This window comes from Mercenaria mercenaria, chromosome 1 (assembly GCF_021730395.1).
Source record: "Mercenaria mercenaria strain notata chromosome 1, MADL_Memer_1, whole genome shotgun sequence".
In the NCBI taxonomy this organism is placed as follows: domain Eukaryota; kingdom Metazoa; phylum Mollusca; class Bivalvia; order Venerida; family Veneridae; genus Mercenaria; species Mercenaria mercenaria.
This window is the reverse complement of record NC_069361.1, coordinates 41,898,595-41,922,356: the sequence shown is the minus strand read 5'-3', so window position 1 is coordinate 41,922,356 and position 23,762 is coordinate 41,898,595. Positions and strand designations below refer to the sequence as shown.

General features: G+C 34.7%; 1 protein-coding gene across 2 annotated transcripts in view; it reads left to right on the top strand.

Moving 5' to 3' along the window:
* The window catches only part of LOC123523194 (uncharacterized), a 43,594-nt gene that overhangs the window by 278 nt on the left and 19,554 nt on the right, over positions 1-23,762 (top strand). The window contains exons 2-32 of one of the 2 annotated variants that reach the window (XM_053545116.1): positions 2,190-2,279; positions 2,547-2,602; positions 2,950-3,123; positions 3,605-3,748; positions 4,151-4,267; positions 5,095-5,349; positions 5,785-5,929; positions 6,864-7,071; positions 7,576-7,731; positions 8,465-8,813; positions 9,060-9,363; positions 9,839-9,965; positions 10,661-10,894; positions 11,337-11,546; positions 11,829-12,106; positions 12,509-12,662; positions 15,570-15,785; positions 16,090-16,255; positions 16,535-16,803; positions 17,194-17,397; positions 17,594-17,738; positions 18,086-18,117; positions 18,501-18,642; positions 18,843-19,066; positions 19,592-19,756; positions 20,173-20,350; positions 20,673-20,787; positions 21,037-21,167; positions 21,293-21,510; positions 21,892-21,997; positions 22,334-22,450. In XM_053545116.1, the coding sequence (XP_053401091.1) occupies positions 2,190-2,279; positions 2,547-2,602; positions 2,950-3,123; positions 3,605-3,748; positions 4,151-4,267; positions 5,095-5,349; positions 5,785-5,929; positions 6,864-7,071; positions 7,576-7,731; positions 8,465-8,813; positions 9,060-9,363; positions 9,839-9,965; positions 10,661-10,894; positions 11,337-11,546; positions 11,829-12,106; positions 12,509-12,662; positions 15,570-15,785; positions 16,090-16,255; positions 16,535-16,803; positions 17,194-17,397; positions 17,594-17,738; positions 18,086-18,117; positions 18,501-18,642; positions 18,843-19,066; positions 19,592-19,756; positions 20,173-20,350; positions 20,673-20,787; positions 21,037-21,167; positions 21,293-21,510; positions 21,892-21,997; positions 22,334-22,450 (5,429 nt within the window). The remainder of the gene's footprint in view (positions 1-2,189; positions 2,280-2,546; positions 2,603-2,949; positions 3,124-3,604; positions 3,749-4,150; positions 4,268-5,094; positions 5,350-5,784; positions 5,930-6,863; positions 7,072-7,575; positions 7,732-8,464; positions 8,814-9,059; positions 9,364-9,838; positions 9,966-10,660; positions 10,895-11,336; positions 11,547-11,828; positions 12,107-12,508; positions 12,663-15,569; positions 15,786-16,089; positions 16,256-16,534; positions 16,804-17,193; positions 17,398-17,593; positions 17,739-18,085; positions 18,118-18,500; positions 18,643-18,842; positions 19,067-19,591; positions 19,757-20,172; positions 20,351-20,672; positions 20,788-21,036; positions 21,168-21,292; positions 21,511-21,891; positions 21,998-22,333; positions 22,451-23,762) is intronic. The other variant, XM_053545119.1, reaches the window with a different exon arrangement.

Genomic DNA, 23,762 nt, shown 5'->3' with positions numbered 1-23,762 from the left:
TGGGGGTTGTAGGAATCACTCAAACTGAGTAAGTTTAAAATGTGAACAACTTGATTTAACTTATCTTTATGGCGCCAAACGCTAGCATAGAAATACTAATTCTAAAATTACCATAAAGTGCTACGTATTTCAGAAAACAGTGCAGTGTCAGTATAATTAGAAAACCTTTTTTTAATGTACTCGTACATACATATTGTATCAGATCGTGCTTTTATTTCTAAGTTAGTGTGCTATGTCTACTTTTACATTTTTTGAGTACGACAGTCGTACAAAACTAGTTGTATAAAGTAAGTAATAAAATTCAATCCGGTCTGTCTTAAGCGATTAAATAAACTCCGTTTACGATTTCGCCAAAAAGTCATACAATGGTAAAATCGCAAGAAAAAATGAAGCTCTATTTTAAACTTTGTCAAATGTAATAATGCATTTAATTTGATATTCAAAATAGTCATACAACTTTGTTTAAAATGATATGTTAAGTATTCGTATAGCGCGGGATGATATTTGAGAAATACTCTATCCAAAACATTAGCGACGGTCCTTCACCTTTCATTGAAACAAAGACTTTTATCACTATTATAGTATTAAATCAACAAACATAACGAATAATGAAATATAAGGAGTCAAAATGAATCTCCTGAGGTTGAAATTATCTGAAAACGAGGTTCTATCAAGATTTGGTACAAATCTCAATCTCAAATGGGATTTCCATTTCTCACTTATCGGACAGAAAAATCTCTATTTTTAGAAATGCTGGAAAATCTTATCTCACATGGGTTATCCCACACTCCTGTGACGGACTACTTCATGCACTGAATATACATATTATTTATGTAAAATAATTAAAAATCAGGTACCTTTATCTTTTCTCTCCGTTCCTTACAGTGTATTTCTTGATTCAAAATTCATTACTTTATGATAAGAACGTACCGTTATGCTACAAACGATAAAACTAAAGCGGAACTTTGTTATTGTGCGTCACTGAAATGTCACGACGTCACTTCTGCTTACAGACGTCAATTTCCCGCGTTTTAAATAGTTTCATATTTTCATGCTTGTTTTTATTGTTTTTGTTGTGGTAAGTGAGAAATAGAATCCATCATTGGTGTTCGATGAAGATCGGAAATCCTAACCCTCGGGCGCACCGCTCAAGTCTTAAACTCGGCACAGCCTCGTTTAAGACTTGAGCGGTGCGCCCTCGGGTTGGGATTTTCTGATCTTAACCGAAGACCAATGACAGATTCTCTATATCCACAACTGGAAGCATTTCTAACCATTCGGTTTGCCGAAAGTATATGGTTAGAAGAAATGAGCACAAAATTGCGGTTATGGGTCCGTAAAGACATTCGGTAATTTCCGTGTAATTGTTTACACTCGACGTGCAATCCGTAAATATAGCTGAACGCACACAAGGTTTACAGAAAACAGAGAATGCCGAAAATTACGTAATTTGCCGTCTGCCATTTACGCATTTACGGTCTACTTCCTTGGTGGCTTATTTAGTAGTCCATAAAGCGGTGTGAGATAAAATAAGATATAGAGGATAGACGCGCTCGTGAAAATTTAAACATTTTCTCACTTCGAGGTGAGATATATTCAATATTCACGAAAAACAAACAAATTTTCTTTTTATTGTATGCTCAATTACGTTGAGATGTGCATTTTGCAGCAATTTTTAATATCAGCACGGGAAACAGACGCGCGTAAACAGACATGACGTCAGACGTGTTGTGACGTTAGAAAGACGCACGTAACATAAAGTTCCATTTTATTTTATTTTTTGCTGCATAACGTTATGAAATTCTCATTAAGTAAAATAATTTGAATCGAGAAATATACCATAAAGAACAAAGTGCGACTACAGTTTTCATCCTGTTTTAAGAAAATAATTTAAAATTCATACACAATGTAATGAGGGGGCGGAGCTATAACTCTCACAGTGTGAAAATATAGATCTCATATTTTCACAGTGTGAGTGATGAGATATGAAACTATTTAACTGATAGAATACAGTATTTCGTTAGTTAGCATAAAATAAAATATAGTATTTCATTAGTTAGCATAAAATAAAAGATATTATCTCACAGCGGTGTTTGTTTTCGCATTATTCTGTCTCATAGCTGAGGAAAATATATCTGCCAAACTTATAATATTTATCTATCAAAATCTATTATATTTTATAATTTCAGTTATGTTACACAAACTCCCTGTATTGATGTGTACTATTCAAAAGAAAGGACTTGTGTATGGAGATGGTTTCGAAGGCGTTGTTCTTATTAGTAAGTAAATTTGCTTTCACGCGGACGTCATGCACTTTTAAAACATTTAAAACTTCTTAAACATCCTGACCAAAATTTACATTATATTTGAATACAATTTGTTTTGTTGCAAGTTATGTAATTTCTATCATCACAGCATTTAAAAAGGCAATTAACTTCAACACATAAAGCTAGAGTAATATGACCGAATTGCAGCCGTGTATGCATATTAGTGAGCTAACAGAGTTCTTACATAACATATCTTTACATTGTGTTACTGACTTTCAGTTCTGTGAAACATGAAATGTGTTGTGACGGCTATGGAGGACTGGAATGTGATATCCGTAAGTTCAAAAATATAAAGATATGTCCCATTATCCCAGACAGGAACGCATCGCATTTACTAATTGAAGGCAATTTATTGTCATGAAAAGTAAAGTTATTAAAAATCTCCGTTACAGTTTATTATTAACGGACGCTTAAAAGAAAACAAAATCGAGCTGTAAACGTAAACAAACAAATGACGTCGACACTAGAACCTAGGAGTAACAACACCAAAATATTATCCCTTTTCTAGATCTACTGTCATTATAATAAAGCTTTGGTATTTTGCAGATTTGTTTTTATTAAGATATCTAGCGCATGTTTAATATCAAAATATATATCCAAATTTACTTGTTTTTTTTAACAGCTATTTGTGGTGGAGGTGCGGTGGAAAATTCTTGTAATGTAGAGGAAGGTCATGTACGACTCCGAGACAACACCGTTATAACATCGAGTGGTGGCACGTGTGTAGAACCGTTTACATGTAGCAACTGCAATGCAGGATACTTTCCATCGGCGGACAATAACGGAACTTGTTCCGGTAGGCGCAAACTTAATAGTTTTCTATATTTTAATTTGTCGGATGTTCATTCATTTATTCTAATATTGTAGCGTCAGATTTCTATCAACGGTGGTACCCGTGCCGGTACGTGAACTCAGATGGTCATTTATTATTTATGATATTATGACGTCACATTTCAATATATCTTGGCGTCTACTGCATGACTTTTATTTTGTAAACAGGAAAAAATACTTATGAGTGTAATGTCATGCATTCCTGACAATTTGCACTCGCTGCGGGGTGCCTCCTTGCGTGAAATAGGTACATACGTACCAAAGTTAATGACTTAATGATGCATTATTGTTTTTGTCTGTAAATCTTGAAATGTGAGGTTCATTTGATTGGCTGGTCGGACATAAGTACCTTGAATGAGAATCACAAGTAAATATATAATTATCGCGTTTCAAATGTTAGCGTAGTAAATATTATAAATGAATATAAAACTTCTTTCATATTTAAGCTTGCCAAGAAATAGAGAACTGTAATATCCCCACGTGTACAGAGTATGAGAACACAGAGTGCGAATGGTGTGTTGGTGAATTAGAACGAGAAAGTACCGGATATAATATGTTCACAGGAAAGCACGACAGCAAACAATGTCTACGTAAGCATAATGTGATGTGATGTCATTTCTTAAAGATATATAGTAAACAAAAATCATTCAGTTATTTTATGGCGCCAAAAACGAAAAATTCTTTGCATGTCTATGGTTATAGTGATGATTGTAACCATGATAATTATCAATATGAAAATAATATTGAAGATGATGAATATGATGATAAAATTATAGCAGTAATGTATTCAAATTATCAAATTTCTTAAATAGATATAAACGTTCATAAATTAGTAAAGAGGCGAGCGATAGAGGACCTTAATTGTCCTTTTGTTCACAATTACTTTTCAGAAAAAGCACTCTCCCCTCATAAATAAAACAATGTCATATATATATATGGAGGTATTCTGTATTTATATCCAGTTGTTGTTGTACTGAATATTTGTTTGAAAGGGGCTTGCTCCTGGAGAGATGGGTATCGCTGTTTTCCTGGAACGTGTACAGGAGACATGTTGTATCCAAGTAACTGCGCATGTGCACCTGGATTCACTGGCAGTAACTGTGCTACAGGTAATACTCGTTATATTGTTTTTACTATGTATGTAAGCAAGTTATTCTAAGTAACTATGTACAGTATACATTTGATTTATATTCAATGTTAACACAAGTGTGACTTTACAAGTTATTGTAAGAACGAAAGGCTAATCGTAGGGGCAGCCGTTTTTAGTGTTTACGACGTCATTTACACACTTTTGGAATCTAGCAAATACATTTCAGATAGATTTACTTTTCTCACATATTTTAGAATTGTCAAGTTTAAGATGTTTATCATTATACTATCTTTCTTTCTAGATGGAAAAGGCAGAACTTGTCTTTTTAGAATTGATTTAAAGAAATATAGTTCAAATGAATATTAGAAATTAATGAAATCTGACATTTTTTCTTTACGTTATCAAGGAAACAAATGGCTGTCTTTTTGATCAAATATTGAAATGTGCATATTTATTATATTTTCATAGCCGATTACTAAAATTGTTTTACCGCCTTGAATAATATATTAAGAGGATATTACCTACAGAAAAGAAAGGTATTATCTCTCCCTCTAATACACAAGACAGACAATAACTATATTTTCATTTTTTAAATTCATGCACTAATTTGCATACATTGATATTATTTGTAATTTTGCAGAAATTGATAATTATAAAATGACCGTCCAATATCTTACTACAATGAATTACATTTATAAACTTTCAACATATTTTCAGATACCAAATGTTTATATGGTTTTGAATTTTCCTCTGTTCGCATTTTTTTGCAGTTGTAGGGTATTGTGCTATCAGTAATAGTTATATATCAATAAACAAATAATTAGAAATAGAACTATTCCATGACAGTAACAGCAGACAATACGCCGACTATCCTCACACAGATTCTTATCCTAGAAGGGGATGGAGATACGAGTCAATTTATAGCGGATATCCCATTACAAGATGGTAAATTCTGGACTAACGAAGCCCAGTGGTCGACTGCAGACATCACTGCATCCTCTACGTACAAACCAGAAATTGACGCACAGAACGTTCCAAGTTATATTGCATCTTATGATATTGGCATTGAAGATATAACACTCACAGCTACCTTGTCTAGAGGTAAGTTCTTCAGTCTATAGATGATTATTTCCTTGCATTGTATTCATATTGAAGGTACCTTTTCGAGAAGTACGTTCTATTTTTATATAGATATATATTACAACTCGATTGCATATTTACCTTTTCCCTTGTGACGTCATCTGGTTCAAAGAACAGTACAAATATATATTGCAAAGCACATTATCCAGACTGTAATTTACATACGAGGGCATGTTTTTCTCTCGATACCGTCTATATACGGAAATGCTACTGATACGTCACACTGAAGCCTATACGTACCTCATGCATGGTAGATGTATTGGCCATAACCGCCTTTTGTGTTTGGTTTGGTTTGCATGTCAGTGCCATGTGTTCATCCTTTTCATTACCAAGTTTTTTTTTCACGTAATCAATTTGCAAGCAAAGCAGTCTCAAGTTTATACATATTAAACTTAGGCGGAGACGAATCAAAATGGATAATTCAAGGTAACTGCAATTACGGAGAACGTTGCGAAGCAGCCATTGAAACAGATCTGAAACATACACCATGGAATACAATCTTACAGGGCGGCTTTCCTGCTCCATTCAGGCACATGGACGCGTACGTATAACTTTTTGTTTAAACACAAGGTTTTGGCCAGTGAGAAAAGATACATTAGAATGTGCTGTCATCTCATTATCCTATGTATCTTATCTTGACACATGTATGTATATAGATTTGTATATTGTGTGTTTACAAAAGAATTGATATATGAGTAGACAGGTTAGGTACGTAACATTTAAAAGAAGTCAGCCTAACTTGAAATTGTTTTGGTTTAAAGCTATATCCAAAAGTAGTTTTACTAAGTCTTCAATTTAATTTAGATGTACTCAATATTAATCACAAATTTGTCAAACTCGTATAAACTTGTTCATAACAGGTACTGAATTTGTGAACCTTTCAATTCTTTTGACAACAACCCCGGTTATGAGTACGAATGTCGTATTCCATTTAATAATAGCCCGCCCGCTTAGCTCAGTAGGGAGAGCGTTGGTCTACGGATCGCGGGGTCGCGAGTTCGATCCCCGGGCGGGGCGTATGTTCTCCGTGACGGTTTGATAAAAGACATTGTGTCTGAAATCATTCGTCCTCCACCTCTGATAATTCATGTGAGGAAGTTGGCAGTTACTTGCGGAGAACAGGTTTGTACTGGTACAGAATCCAGGAACACTGGTTAGGTCAACTGCCCGCCGTTACATGATTAAAATACTGTTGAAAAACGGCGTTAAACCCAAAACAAACAAACAAACAAACAAATTCCATTTAATAAGAAGCTGTACGTATCATTGCATCTTTTACAGCAATCAATACTGTATTGTTTTTATTTTTCGTCTTTTAGTTTGATTTAACGTCACGCCCAAAAGTGTAGGTCATAAGTAGACTTGCAAGCCTTTCAGGGTGGATGTAGAAAAAGACCCTAGGTGACTCATTTAAGGCACGGATGGCTTCTTCACATGAAATTTGTAGCATTAAGATTTTATATATTTTTTTGCAGAATCACTTTTGCTATGTCGACAAGAAATGGAGGATTGATAAAGTATATAGACCGAGAAGCAGAAACAGAAAAATCTTACAACCTTGCTGGAGTGACAACAACAAATACTCTTGAATTAGGATTCGACTTCTATCCTCCAAGTCATTGTTTCGAAACAAGTCATGCTTGCACCCAAGACTCACTGACTGTGAACGACTTTAATAAGAATGTAATATATTTTACGTTTTATTACTTTTAGTTGCTATAAGATAGTAGTACCAAAATGACAAAATGTTATATAATTAAAATATGAGCCGCGCCATGAGAAAACCAACATAGTGGGTTTGCAACTAGCATAGATCCAGACCAGCCTGCGCATCCGCGCAGTCTGGTCAGGATCCATGCTGTTCGCTTTTAAAGCCTATTGGAATTGGAGAAACTGTTAGCGAACAGCATGGATCCAAGGTGGTCGCAAACGCACTATGTTGGTTTTCTCATGGCACGGCTCATATGATTTCAAATCATTAAAATAATCTTTTTCAGATATAGAAAAATCACTTTATCACCGGCCTGCTATTAACCATCACATATTAATCAAAACTGAATAGAAAAGTTGTTATTCAGTTGTTAATAAAGCTAGCTGTGTTGTTGGCGGACTTTAAACACATTGACACGCTCGGCATTAAGAACACGTTTGTTAAAGCATGTCGACACAAGTGTCAATTTATTTCAGTCTCAAGTCGATGTATATTGGAATGGCTGGACCGATCACGACTCTGGAATATACAAATATATTTTAACTTTACAATATCTTGCTGTCAAAAGTCAGGACGATCCAGCCTTGGACCTGATGTACGTGGTTACGGAGACAACAGTAGACGTTAATCAAGTAGGTTTATTAATTATGCTTCTCTATTTGATGCAGAAATATATTCCCTCAAATTTTAGTTTTGCGTTAATTCATCTCTGCCAAGTTTTGACGAATTTGAATGAAAACTGGACAAATTGTTAAGTTCAGTAAAGAAAATGTAACAATACAATGTTCGTAAAATGCATCAAACATTGAGTGTAAGATGGTATGTACATTTCGCGATGCAAGGCTGAAATAACTTTTTAAAGCCAAGCCATCGATTAATATTTGGTCACATTACTGTCGTCACAAGTACCATATGAAATTTACATGTTGCTTTTGAAAATAGTAACGGATGTTCAATTAAAACTGAACGGAGTGAAAGAATTCGAATATCGTCAATTTGATGGGATCAAAGCAAATTTCGGTTATCTGGTTTTACTAATTGTGTGAAATTTTGTAACGTTATTGTAACCGTTACAGATAAATGAGTTGACTTCCGATTGTACCATTGTTACAGGTTATTATATTTAATTAATTATTCAACATTGTGTCCACTTTTCATTCAAATCTGCCAACATATAAGCGAGAACAAAACAAAAATCCAGGTGTGGAGACAGAAAAGTTGTTGGGTATATTATTTAAATTTCTATTTTAATATCTTAACGCGAAGTTTCGCCATTTCGAGCAGCATTAGTTTGTCCGTTTGTGTTAGTGCTACAGTAAATTATTGAACACAGAAGAAACCAATTAATTATCCTTATGATTTCAGCTATCAACAACATTAACCTTTGCTGATCCAGGACCATATGCCGTTGAGATCACCGCGTTTGATAAAGCTAACAATTATAAGTTGTCAAGGCGAATAGTTTTATATGATGATAGCTCTGTTGTTGAGAAGAGAGATCCACCCCCGAAAGTTGTTCAAGCTAACGAGTACTTTTGGATAAATACTCTTTCTACAGAAATTGAAGTTAGTTGGCAGGGAAGATATATCAATTTCCGACATCATTCTCTCGGATGGTTAAATGAAGTGAAAGACAATCCAGACATTAGCAGAGATCTTGACGACACAAGTAGTAAATCACAAAGAAGTGTTGACGCTCTATATAACATAGAAGGTGATTTCACCTCAAAATTCATTTATTTTTCTCTTTTGTTTTTGAATCTTTTTAAATGTTAAGTTCGGATATTGAATTAAATACGCATCATATATGTATTATAATTCGAGATGATTGCAATAGGAAAAAACTGGTTTAATCAATCGAATGAATCTAAGCTGGTTTACACAAGTCATGATATCTTCAAGAGACAGGAGAAAAACGGTGCTTTTATGAAATTTTCATAGTCATTATCTTTGTTTCTAGGTATCGTTCGCTTTGAAATTGGATACACAATTGAGTTTGAAGGGTATTCATCGTTTGTTAATTTTGTACCGATTCCTGAGGAGATGTTCAGTCTGCAGAAGATGATATACGATGATGTTGAACTTACAGACGGCAAAAGATTAACCTATACTGTCCGCGGTTTTGATATTCTTGATGAATACGCAGAAGATAACATTACAGTGACCATCGATCTGTCACCACCTGTCATTCAAAACCTTTGGTTAACAAAAGGGGACTATGTTAACATCACCGTGCACAACCTTCTAGAATTAAACGAAATAGCGTACGTAAATCAGACGACAATATTTACTCTAGCTCTTTTGACATATCTCAAATAACAGGTTCATGATTACAATTTCTATTATTATTATCTCTTGGTTGTGTTATCTTGAATATTTTAAGAACTTAGTTTTCTCTATCAGAAATGTTCCACTGTTGATAATTTTAAATAAAAAATAATGTATATTTCAAATGAGTAAAAACAAACAGGTTAAAATCGATTGATATCCCATTGCAATGGTAGGAAAAGAAATATTGTCAATTTTTAAACTCAAATATGCCTTCTGCGGAGGTCGACAATATCTCAGACTGATGAAAAGCAAAGTAATTTTTTCACCTTACGGACAGCAATGCCTTCGATCCGGTTGACATTGCACATTAGGAGGTCGGTAAAATTATTGTCCTATGACATAAGTATCATATCGAAAATACTTATAAACAAAAAAATACATATCAGTTGTATCTTGTGCATACACTAGGTTTGAATGGGAAGTCTACGATGAACACAGCGGGTTGTATGAGATAGAATGGAGAATATTTGACAACTTTACAAAGACAGATATAGAACATGGTCACTCTTTCGAAAGTTTGCAAGGAGGTGCAGAGGTATACATTTTTAAATAGAAAGGACAATATTGTTACTGTGCAAAGCTGTTATTATTTCATAAATAGCTGAAAGTAATTAATCAGGTAAGGGAAAGGAAAAAACTTTCAATAGTTTAACGTATTTCATATTCTTAGGACATCGTCTAAATTTTTACGACAATGGGATGAAACAAGAGTAAGTGCGTCATGTAATTATCTCCGCTTCTTTCATGTTTATATCTTATACGAAAGTATGAAATATATGGCTTTATTCAGCAGTGACTACATAGACTTGGTTTGGCCGTGTTAACGTGATGATTTGTTTGTTTGTTTGTATAGGGGTTAACACCGTTATTCAACAATATTTCAGTTATTTAATAGCCAGTAGTTAACTTTACCAGTACAAACCTGTTCTCCGCATGTAACTGCGAACTTTCCAACATGAATCAGAGGTGGAGGACGAAATATTTCAGACATAATGTCTTTTATCGAATCGTCATAGAGAACATACGGCCCATCCGGGGATCGAACTCACGACCTCGCGATCCGTAGATCTGCACTCTCCGTATTGAGCTAAGCGGGTGGGCTTTTGATCACGTTAAGGGGGACAGTGTAAAAATCTTTTACGGCATCAAATTTAATTACGCTGCTAGTGTTACATCATTATTATAAAACATTTCTACTTAAGAGCATAACATGAATGACGTGATTTTCAGCAAGCGTTGGAACAGTGTCAAGATAGTTACACAAATTATCCACGAGGTTTTAATTGCTACTGCTCACCATATAACGGTTGTTACCATAAACACTACCAGATAAAGCCTCATATTACAAGCACTGGCACAGATGGCATACATTCTGGGAATGATGTTGGAGTCCATGATTATGATTACTTCATAGAAGTGACAGCCACTAATAATGCAAGACTGAAAACAGTTGTGTCTCGCAAGGTAGATATACTTCTCATGCCGCAATTTACCTACAAAATTGACCAACTTGTAATGATAGCTGACCAATAATAACCTAACTGTGAAATGATATATCCTTTAAAATCTCCTCTGAAGAAGAACACTTTCCTTTGAAGTAATAGAACCTATAGGGAGATAATTTTGAAGTATAGAAAACGATTAAGTACTAATATCAGACTCAGTTTAATCGAGTCATTCTGCATGGTAGGTACTTAAAAGTCAGTCTGTTGGAGTGGTACTTGAAAGTTCATTATTCTTTGCGCTCACATTTCATCATTTTTAATGAAAAGTGAATGGATTCCAGGATCAAAAGAAAACTGAAATACATGTAATATTCAATTAAATCTGAGTACGGGACAACTTTTTTATGGCCACAACACGGCCTTGTATAATATTCGACATAATGTTTTCATTTTTAATCTAGTTTACTATTGACGTTTCACCACCACATGAAGGAATGGTACAAGACGGGATACCTGATGAACCGGAAGTTGATTTTCAACAAACACTAGAGCTGTTTGCACATTGGGATGGTTTCTTTGACAAGGAGAGTAGTGTCTGGTTCTACATGTATGGTTTTGATACCGAATGCATAGCTGCCGAAGAATTTGATGTTCGTCAAACAAATGAAAAGGTAACGAATCGAGAAATAATACATGGAAAAGTCGTTAAAATATGTCTGAAGTTTCTTCGTGCTACATAAGAAAAGGAGAAAAATTGCCAGTTACCTATACATACATATTTAAAGTAAGTGAGTTTTTAGATTACTCAAAACTGAATCTTCAAACTTTTTAAGAGAATCACAAACATGCGATTTACTCTATGAATATTTTCGTGTCTTTTATTTATTCCATATTTTCTCAATCATGCCGTTACTACTTTTTATTTCGTTACTACTTTTTATTTCAAATGACAGATTATAAAGACTTACGAAACATCAGCAACATTTACAGTACAGGAAGTAGGGAAATATTACGTGACAGTCGTGGCATATAACCACGCTCTAGGTGTCAGTAAACCAGTTTGTTCAGACGGTGTTACTATAGATTCTACCCCGGCAACAGTATCCGAGGTTGTTGTTAAAGATGCTGTAACGTTGAATGGTATTCTTAAAGATGAGACTACGGGGGATGTGTTTTTGTTAAAGAAAAATAGGGAAATCGAGCAAATAAATGCTCCTTCGCAGGACTGTATGTAAGTAAGGTTATTTTTATCTTTTGGCAATAAATGTGATAAACTTTAATACTCAAGAGCACAATGCTTTAGGATTCCGCTAGTGACTAAAAAAATGAATTGACAAATTCATTACAAGTACATAAAGAAGTAAATTGTAGAATAATGTAAAGTATATCTATTGTCTGAGATGTTTTTCTTTGAGGTTTTGGAAGATTTCACTAAAAATTACTATTTGTTTTCTCGAAAACATCCTGTGTACACACTATAGTACGTGTCTTAAACATTATTGTATAATTATTTATCAAAAATTCAAATAGAAAGTGATTCCATCTTAAGCTATAATATGACGCTAATACAATTAAGACCTTTCCTTTTATTAGTAGACAATAACTTTCTTTTGATATTGATTCTGTTCATAAGAGACAAGGCCATACCAATATCAAATGACAACATATTGCTGATGCCGCACCGAAGATACATGAATGGAACAAAACGCTGTGTCAGTTTGACAGATTGTGATTCGTTTCCTAATTTACATAACGATTTACTGTCCTTCGTCACTTCAGTCTCTCACGTATGTGTACACATTATTTACTTTTAAATTTTTTTTGAATCAAAGTTGCTCAAAATGCGTCAGTTTTGCGCTAGCTTACTATGGAGTAACGATTCAACTTTGAGCCACTTTTTGGTTTGAACCCCATCAACGGTGTTAACGGCTGACGAAATAACAATTAAACGGACGACATAGTTTTATTAAAGTTACATAAAATAATAATTTCACAAAACGATCCGTCCGCATCATCTCTATTCTGTGAATATTCGCTATAGAATAAATCAACATGTCTAATTTATTGTTGACGAATTTTATGCGTTATTCTGCGTATGTCTCTCAAAGTTTATTCTGGTAGATTTACCAGCTTCAGATTATTATGTCTCCCCCAGGAGACATATTGTTTTTGCCCTGTCCGTCTGTCCGTCCTTCCGTCCGTCCGTCCGTACGTCACACTTCATTTCCGAGCAATAACTGGAGAACCATTTGACCTAGAACCTTCAAACTTCATACGGTTGTAGGGCTGCTGGAGTAGACAACCCCTATTGTTTTTGGGGTCACTCCATCAAAGGTCAAGGTCACAGGGGCCTGAACATTGAAAACCATTTCCGATCAATAACTAGAGAACCACTTGACCCAGAATGTTGAAACTTCATAGGATGATTGGTCATGAAGAGTAGATGATCCCTATTGATTTTGGGGTCACTCCGTCAAATGTCAAGGTCACAGGGGCCTGAACATTGAAAACCATTTCCAATCAATAACTAGAGAACCACCTGACCCAGAATATTGAAACTTGATAGGATGATTGGTCATAAAGAGTAGATGACCCTTATTGATTATGGGATCACTCCGTCAAAGGTCAAGGTCACAGGGGCCTGAACATTGAAAACCATTTCCGATCAATAACTAGAGAACCACTTAAGGTATTAGATCACTAATAGAGAACCTCCTTTTTGAAGAGTATTCAATTCCTACCATAAACCTACTTTTACTGCAATTCTTAGGGGGGCGTAGGTTCAAGCCCTACTGGGACCAAATTTTTTTCCCCTTATTTTCCTTTTTTTCTAGTAAGTTTTTACTTCTTTCAAGACTTATTATTGATTTTTTGTACAAAAATGGAAAAAGATGAATCTTATAAGCGATTTCTTGGTGTTCAAAGTGACTTTACTGACTTAAACAGAAGGGGTAGAGTTACACATCTTTAAAAATATTGAGTTACACGCGGTGAAAGTTCTCTATTTTGCTTTCATTCTTAGATTATTATATTGTGGAAGAAATTTAAGTAGGTTTTACGTCTGCCCTAAGGTTATTTTTAAATGGAGTAAGCAAAATTCAAAACAGAAACACAGCATTCGACCTTATTTTTTCAATGTTGAAGTATGAATTCTGTCTCATTAAATCCGTTTATTTGAGGCACCATAGAAAAAATGATATTGACATTTTTATTTTGTGTTTTATAATTGTTTACCAATAGTTTGTTGTTTCTTTTATTAAAATTAATGGTAAAATGAGTTCTCTGCAAACGTTTTGGATAGTGGCTATCACTTTGAAATTTGTCTCTACTTGAGCTTGAGGAGATACCATAAGTTATACAAAATTTATAAAAAACGGCACGGTAAAAGTTGTTTAAAAATTGCAAAATAGTGCAAAACACGGTTACCATTCAGAATATACCAAGCAAAAGCCATTTTGTAAACATTACTATTAGTGATCTAATACCTTAACCCAGAATGTTGAAACTTCATAGGATGATTGTACATGCAAAGTAGATGACCCCTATCGATTTTGGGGTCACTCCATTAAAGGTCAAGGTCACAGGGGCCTGAACATTGAAAACCATTTCCGGTCATTAACTTGAGAACCACTTGACCAAGAATGTTGAACCTTAATTAGGATGATTGGTCATAAACAGTAAATGACCCCTAACAATTTTGGGGTCACTCTGTGAAAGGTCAAGGTCACAGTGGCCCGAACATTGAAAACCATTTCCGGTCAGTAACTTGAGAACCACTTGACCCAGAATGATGAAACTTCATAGGATGATTGGTCATGCAGAGTAGATGAACGCTAACGATTTTAGGGTCACTCTGTTAAAGGTCAAGGCCACAGGGGCCTGAACATGGAAAACCATTTCCAATCAATAACTTGAGAACCTCTCGACCCAGAATGTTGAAACTTCATAGGATGATTGTTCATGCAGAGTAAATGACCCTTATTGTTTTTGGGGTCACTCCGTTAAAGGTCAAGGTCACAGGGGCCTGAACATTGATAACCAGTTCCCATCAATAACTTGAGAACCACTTGACCCAGAATGTTGAAACTTCATAGGATGATTGAACATGCAGAGTAGATGACCCCTATTGATTATGGGGTCAGTCTATTAAAGGTCAAGGTCACAGTGGCCTGTTCATGTAAGATCATTTTTTGGAAATAACTTGAGAACCACTTGACCTACAATGTTGAAACTTAATAGGATGATTGGACATGCAGAGTAGATGACCCCTATTTATTTTGAGGTCACTTGATCAAAGGTCAAGGTCACAGGAGCCTGAACAGTGACTTGAGAACCACTAGGCCACGAGTGTTGAAATTTAGCGGGATGACTGGACATGCCAAGTAGATGATCCCTATTGCAGCCAACCATCAGTGTCTCTTTGACTTTCGCTCCTGACCCCTATTGACTTCTTGCCTATAGGATTTTGCATTGGGGGAGACATGCGCTTTTTTACAAAAGCATTTTCTAGTTCATTTTAACTTCAGTATTGCTTTGATATAGTTCTATGTTTACATTTCAATCATTTTACTACTATATCAAACTATAAAACCATAATAGTTTGATTAAAAACGCTTTTATCATTCAAATCGTAAAATCTGGAAAAAAACATTTACTTTGTTATTATTACTTAATACTATCTATTAATCAAATAGCTCGAAATTTCATGGAATGTCTCTTACGGAAGTGCCGGCATATATGATGTGGAGGTTGGCATTTCGTCTGCGTACTCGAATATGCCGGACGTAATGGGTTTTGAGACAACACATGGGCACCAACATAAGTTAATTCGTCATCCTGATGTATTCAATGGGGAAAGATTCTTCATAGTTATCAAAACTATCACTAAGGCCGCGATTACTAACACGAAGGTAAATGTGCTTTATACAACATCTTCATATGCTGAAATTGTATCACAGTCACTAGTAAGGCTGGTAAACGGAGATTATCCAGACGCTAAATATTATTCAAACGTAAATAGGTAATGGCTTATGACTAGATAAATCGTTATAACACATTATTAAACATTATTTGCCAATTTAATGTATTCCAAAAGTATTACGAAGTTGTTGTGTTATTTCAATTCATTAATATTGCTGAAACATTATTTCGTAATCATATTAGATATAAACTTATATATTATCTCGTGAATTTTATCTGCTTTGACATTTACAGACTATTGGACCTTTTGTCGTGGACAGAACAAAACCAGACTTCCAGGGCAATATCATTCTATCCGTTGAAAGATATAATCTTGAATCATTCCTTGTTGCAAGTTGGGACGATAATGCGTTTATAGATCATGGCGACCCATATCCTTTGAAATATGAGATTGCTATAGGTATTGTGATTGATCTTCAGTACTTTTTATTTTTTAGCTAAATTATATTATAAATTTTGTGAATTAATATGTTATGCATTGTTATACCATAAGTATAAAGTCAACATTAGAATACATGTCCTAAAACAGTTATGAAATAAGTACAACTATGGTCATTATGCTAGAAATATAAGAAGTAATCATAATCGTAAAAGTAATAAAAAAGAACAACATGTGCTGTAATAATGAGAAACGTAATCACATTTTTTACTGCATGACATATATTAATCTTTAACCTAGGAACTTCTAAGACATCGCAAGACGTATTACCATTCCAAGACTTAAGCACTGGAGGAAGTTGCACTTCTCTTTCCCCAACAAACTGTGCTGCAATTTCAACGAACCTGTTGCCATGGCAATTACATGCACTCCAAACATATTGCGTTGTTATAAAGGCTACAGACTCTGCTGGGATGTTCGTGCTAGCATCATCTGAGAAGTATCAACACAGTGCCATTAAAGCTTCTACAGGGATTGTTCATGATGTTGATACCAATTCCGAAACCGCAGTAATAGTCTTTAGAAATAATGAACTGAATAAGTGTTTGCTTTGTAAAGTACTTAAAGTTTCGAATATCATATGTGACATCAAGTATGTTTTATATATAAAAAAGAAAAACACCATTTGGCGTAATTTTCACAATTCCCAATCATGAAGAAATTTTTTTTTTAAATTTCGTAATACAATTTGAAGCGTTGTTATTAATAAAAATGTTAGGTATTCTTCGTACGACTAGCAGTTTGACTCTGAAGCAAAATATTAAACTCACAAGTATTATATTAAATTCAGCATACCTACGTAGAGGTTACAGATCGAAGGGAGGACAAATTGTTTTAATACTATTACATACTATAAAACTTATCATTATCAGAACCTCTTCACTTGCTTCCTTTCAAAGCTGACGGACATTGATGACATAGACTACCAAGTAGATACTAACCAGCTCTCAGCCAGATGGTTTGGATTCAAACATCCGTTTGAATCGATACAGTTCATTGCTTGTATTGCAAAGGCGACTGTGTCGAATAATATATTGACTTGTGAAAACGCTAATACAGAAACAACACACACCTTTACTGGCTTGACACTTGAAAAATACCAGGTTGTATGATTTATATCATATTTTTATTTATAACTTCTTGTGTCATTATATATTCCAACGAACAATGCTCGTGTAAAACAGAAAATGAATATAGTAATAAATAAGTATCAGTTGTGTAAAACAGACAATTTAAGATTCAAAAGTTTTCAAACCGAAGATTAGTCGAGAGATATTGATATAAAATATAAACTTGTAGACATATAGCGTCATGGTGATCGCTGAAACGGAAGCTGGGAATGTTACAGCTGTGTCTGACGGTGTAACAATTGTAGTGGAGGGTGACACTATAGAAGGAATTTCAGTACTAGATGGTCCTTTATGTACCAACAACATCACTGATGGTAAAACAATTTTATTAAAATTTTATGCTGATAACGAAGAGAATGTACTGCTACTTATATGACATACATGCATGGGTATTTTTATTCTTTTAATTAAACATCTTCACTGTGACATATGGGAACAAACATGTTTGCAAAGTAGACAGACTACAATTCTGTGAATTGAAATGTCCCAATTTCAAAATCTAGGTTAGGTGAAAGTGTATATAAAGCCAAAGTCATGGACCAGTTATTCAAGTTTTTTAAATGATTATTTCACCTAGTATGTAGAACATAAAGAGTTAAGCACCCTTAGAGAAGCACACGGTATGTATATGAAGTAGAACTGATGATGATATTTGTTTTAGGTTTCAATCTAGACGCCTCCCACCTTTCCGAGGTAATCATTTTATGACATTAAACTGTAAATTCCGTTTTTGGTTTTTCATTGGTATAAGGCGTGCCTTCCATGAGTACATGCTACGAAAAAAACATTTCAAGTCTGCAATATTTAGTTATGATTCGAAATACATAGACGTCTTTGTAAATGTTTATAATAAACTAGATCAGCCGTCGGTCAAAACATTACCGATCAACAAAGTTATATTTTACCTTTGTACGCCAGTCCAACTTTATACATTTCTCTAACTGTTAAACTGGCTATGTCTTTCATTCGGTAGTACGATTTAAGGTTCATAACTGTCACATACAGGTCGTTCGATCAGAATAAAGGAAAAGTACCATTATATATGGATTGTATTTTTGACAACCATTTACAAACAGGATAAAAGAGTAAAGTGTTATGACGACATTGAATACCAGTCCTCCACAAACCGTGTACAAGCACACTGGTCTATCCCAAGTGAGAAAGCACATTATCTCCAAGACATTCACTGGGCGGTTGAAATGAGAGCCCCCGTAGCAGGTATATATGTTTTTTTATTTCAACACGTGTTTCAATTGCGTTTGGAAATGTCTCTGTGGCCAAGTCATTTAAACCTCGATAGGATTCGAATCTTTGTTGTAAGATCGCCATTATTATTAATAAAGGTCAAACATGAACAAAATAAAAGTAGGATAATACATGTCTTGGTTAATGTGATATTTATGAATTTATGACTCCAGATTTCTGGGTGTTGCATAAAGATTTTGAACATCTCATAACAACTAGCAATGCCTTTGAAGAAAGTGGTTTGGATCTGACTGCCGGTAGACGATACAGAATTTTGTTGAAATTGTGCGCTGGCTTGTTCTGCTTTAATACAGTTAAAAGTTCTGGCGTGACAGTTATACCTAATCCGCCAATTCCAGGATCTCTTCATATCTCGTATATTAAATCGGAAAAACAGGTATTCTTTCAAACTTGAAGATTCAAATATGCTTTTGTTTATAGCATTTTGTGTTATATATTATATAAAAGGCGCATTTGCGCTACAATTATGTTTACATTGACATATCAGGAACATTTAACTTCAGTAATTGCCAAGTTTAACGTAACAGACAGGCTGCATACATCTAAGACTTGTAACACACAAAGCGTAATAGCACAATGGTAAAAGACAGAAAAAGCTGCTGTTCGAAAAAAAACCCACAACATTTTTGGATGGTATACATCTGTTACATTATTTCAAATGGCAAAAACAACCAGAATTAAAGAGCAAGTTAAAGCAATATTCATTCAAATCGCTATGCATGCTACACACATAAGCAGTTTTTCATATCCCTATCTGCTCTAGTAAAAACGTGTTTTGACTAAATAACAATGCAAGGCGATAACTGCTTGTAGTAAGTTACAATGTAACGCATGATTTAGCTAAATCGTTGATATTTTTTACTAAAACTTTGTCATTTGTCCATTCATGGTCACATTTCAGCTTAACGTACATGTCGAACATTTCAAAGATCCGGACATTGAGGATCTAACTGAGTCACTTGATGTGATTGATCATTATGAATGGGCTTTCACTGACAACTCAATTAATGCTAAACTGTTGACAAGATGGAAAAGAGCAGATCCGGTAATAAGCTTACCAGAAGAGGTAAGATGTGTTTTAAAACATTGTCCAAAATAACTAATAGGCTAAAAATGCTAAAAAAGTATATTTAGATGTATATGACAATGCAATATATAATAAAATTTCTGTATTTTGTTTGCACTTATCTAAATTTTACATTCATATGTTATGTGAAATGAATTTTTCATAATAGAATTCCACATTAACATTTTATCTTACATAGCAGCCTTTCATATTTCACACTAACATCAGTACACATACAAGTTGGGTCTTTTACATTGTAAATAATTGACATTTACTGGCTGGAACATCAAACCTGAAACTTCAACAGGAATTACTTAACCCAGTTTATGAAAATTAAAATGCTATTTGTTACTTGCAGCTAAACATTTACAAGTACTACGCGGAACGTTATAATTGCAACCTCTATATTTTCGCAGGTAACATTCACCATCGACTTGGAAGGTGACATTCAGTTTACCAAATGCTGGAAGATTGCAGTTAGAGGATACAGTAAAGCTGGACATTCAGCTATCGTATCTATAAATATCAAAAACTGCAGTGACATACGAGAAATTAGACCAAGCATTGTAATAGATGCGGCAGGAGATCATTTAGGTACTTTAGAAATGCACATTCAGCAATATTTCATAAGGTTCTTTAATTAGAGAAATAACTGCAGTATAAGTAGATAATGTGATATAGGTTTCCATTAGGTTTCTGAAATCATAACACTTGATTATAAGTACCTTAGACGGGCTCTTTCAGAAGCTATTGTGTAAAATGTTAAACAATTTATAAACATTCTTCCATATGACCGTTTACATGATAATACAATTGTCCTGTATCTCACAAAAATGTAATAATTCGCTGTTTTTTATTTGTAAAGGTTGAAAAAATGTCTATTTATGTACATACAAGGTTTCTGTATGTTTAACAGACCAAGAACACACTGGAAAATCAATTTATTTAGAGGAAAATGCTATTTGGTCTAATCCTGATACCGATTACACATCATACAATAACATACTGTCGGCGGTTTGGCCAACATTGAGGTATCTGTGAAATTCGACTTGAAATTGACATGATTGATTTTTGAACATTTTTCATAATAACTATTTTAGTTTTTGATACTACTTCAAATAATTTATAATTTGAAATAAACAAACTAAGAAATTTGCTATGTTTTGATGAATTACAACTAACTCAAATTCAAACAAAATGATTAATGATAATTTGATCACATGACTTACTTTTCTTTATTCGGGAATCTCAGGTACTCTTTCGTCATTTCGGAATTTCAGACATAAAGCTTATACCTGGGCTGTTTTGAGTGTTAGAGAAGAGGACGCGACTACATTTTATGAACAGGCGACAGATGTGGTATTGCACGATCCATGCTCCCACCCGGACTCAGTCAAATGTGGAACTACAGGTATTGATTTATGTTTTTCTTCGTTTGCTGATATGCTAATCAAAACTTAAAACACTAAAACATGTGACTGAAAAAATCTATAGCATAAACATTATTGTCCTAATTATATCTTCTCTCAATTTAAGACTTGGGATACGTCAATATATACTTTGAAGCCGCTGAATTAATTCATGGCCGTCGTTATGTTGTTTGTGTCCATGCAAATGCCACCAATCTTCGACATGAACTGTGGACTCAAGAGCTTCCAGAAATAAATGCTTGCAGTGACGGAGTGACCGTTGATCTAACACCTCCATCGACTGGAGATGTATGGATAGGAAATCATAAGCATATCTTATATCAGGTACGGATTGCTTGCTAACCATTGTTATTTGATTCATCATACTAGTATTGGATAATCTTTTTAGTAACAGGTTTAGCAAGTTTTTTTTCTTTTGCCGGTTACCATTCTATTACGATCCGCATGTCTTGAAAAACGAATGCGCCTGATTGATCATTACTATTCATCTTCGGAACTCTGTTTATCAATACTCAGAGAATAAAGCTACTCCAGCCGTTACAATACTTTGCATTCAGTTCCAGTTTTAATGAAATTAGCCTAATGGAATTGAGGTTTTGTATTGTTTGTAGTACATTTATATAAAATATATACTTTGGAAGTAGTAATCCCTACGATATACATCGAATCGGTTGCTTATTTTGTAATAAAATGTGTCATTAACAGACATCAACATCGGAGTTAAATGTGAACTGGAACTCTTTCATAGATATAGAAGAGGAAAGATATGCAGTCCATACAAGTGGTATTACAGGATATGAAATTGCTATAGGTAAGTGGACAATGATACTAGAATAATCTGCTTTAGCATGGCATAACTTTTACACGAAAGGACGTATCACTAAAATACACGCACTCACGTACAGAGCTTAATGGACTTCAATGAAGTTTAAAAGCTGTCATATTTTCCATAGTGTCCATATAAAGAGAATAATTACTTTCATCAACGCGACACGAAGTATAGGGCTGTTTATTGTTATTAAGGCTCACATGCTACGTAGCAGTCAACTCAATACGTATTTTGAATATAGTAAATAGTGTTTGAGCCGTATTTCATTTCTATATATATCATGGATTTAGTCAGATGTTTCCATTCCCTTTTATTCAGGTACAACACGTGGTGGAGTAGATATGGTATCATTAACGAATGTGGGTTTGACTAACTACAAAATGTTCCATGGTGTGCATTTACAAAATGGTCACACATATTTTGCAACAGTGAAAGGTGGGTAGGAATTTATTTAAGAACTGATTTTATTTAGTCTATCTCTATTACATCAAACAGCATTCTGTTTTGTTTTTGTAAGCTTTCAACAGGCGTCGTATATAGATGCATTAGAACACTTTCCTGCTGTACTGTTATTTTTATTCTGATATGTCTATATGTAAACAAGTAGATGAAACAGGGAAGTACTGATTTATGCCTCATGTATAGCGCTACTGCAGTAGATTTATGTTACGAGGAGTGTTCGATATGAATTGCTTATTGTCCTCTAGCTCGATATCCACGTGGGGCACGATAAAAACCAATACCTACCTGTATAGGGTTATTCAATACACAACGGTGTATAAATGTACATGTAAGACTAAGTGTAAGACATAAAATTTGCCATTTGAATACACGCAATCATTGACCACTGTAGTAAAAATGGTTGGTAGAAGCGTCGACAAGAAAGATGAAATACGGGCTTACATCAAAGCTCGCTCAAAACTTGGTTGTCCTTTGAAGCAGCTGATGACCGAACTTTCTACTGCTTATGGACCTTCTTATGTGTCTTATGACACAGTTCGGCGGTGGAAAAAGAAATTTGAGTCTGGTGTAGAGTCCATCAAAAATGCACCGAAATCAGGTAGGCCAAAATCTGCATCTCGTAAAGAAATCGTTTCCAAAATAAAGGAAATCATTGAAGGAGATGCCAGATTTACAGTTCGTGATATTGCACGAAAGGTAGGCATATCATTATCAACGGTTCACCTTATTTTGAAGAAGCATTTGAAAGTCAGAAAGATTTCTGCTAGATGGGTGCCACATCTGTTGACTGATGAGCAAAAGAGGCAACAGGTTAAAGTGGCCAAAAAGCTGCTTCAAATGTTTCCAAAATATGACAAAAAGCAGTTTGCCAATGTCGTCACAGGTGATGAAACCTGGGTCCATTATTTTGAGCCCGTCAGAAAGGTTAGCAATAAGATCTGGGCCACTAAACACAGCAAACGCCCAATAATTGCCAAACGTTCTTTGAGTGCAAAGAAGGTTTTGTATGCAATCTTCTTCTCTGGTGAAGGAGTCGCAATAAAAGTGCCGGTGAAAAAGGGCAAAAACATCACTTCAAGAAGTGGATACATCGGCTGAAACTTTGCATTTCTAGCCACGGGGAGTACTTCGCGGGCATGAAGAGAGCCCTTTTGGGCTAACTTAAATTTGAAGTCTCCAGATAAAAATAAGCAATTCATTTCGAACATCCCTCGTATGTTAAGGTGTTAACGAAATTTACTAGTATTAAGATACGGGAGATATCACGTTGACTGGATTAAAATAG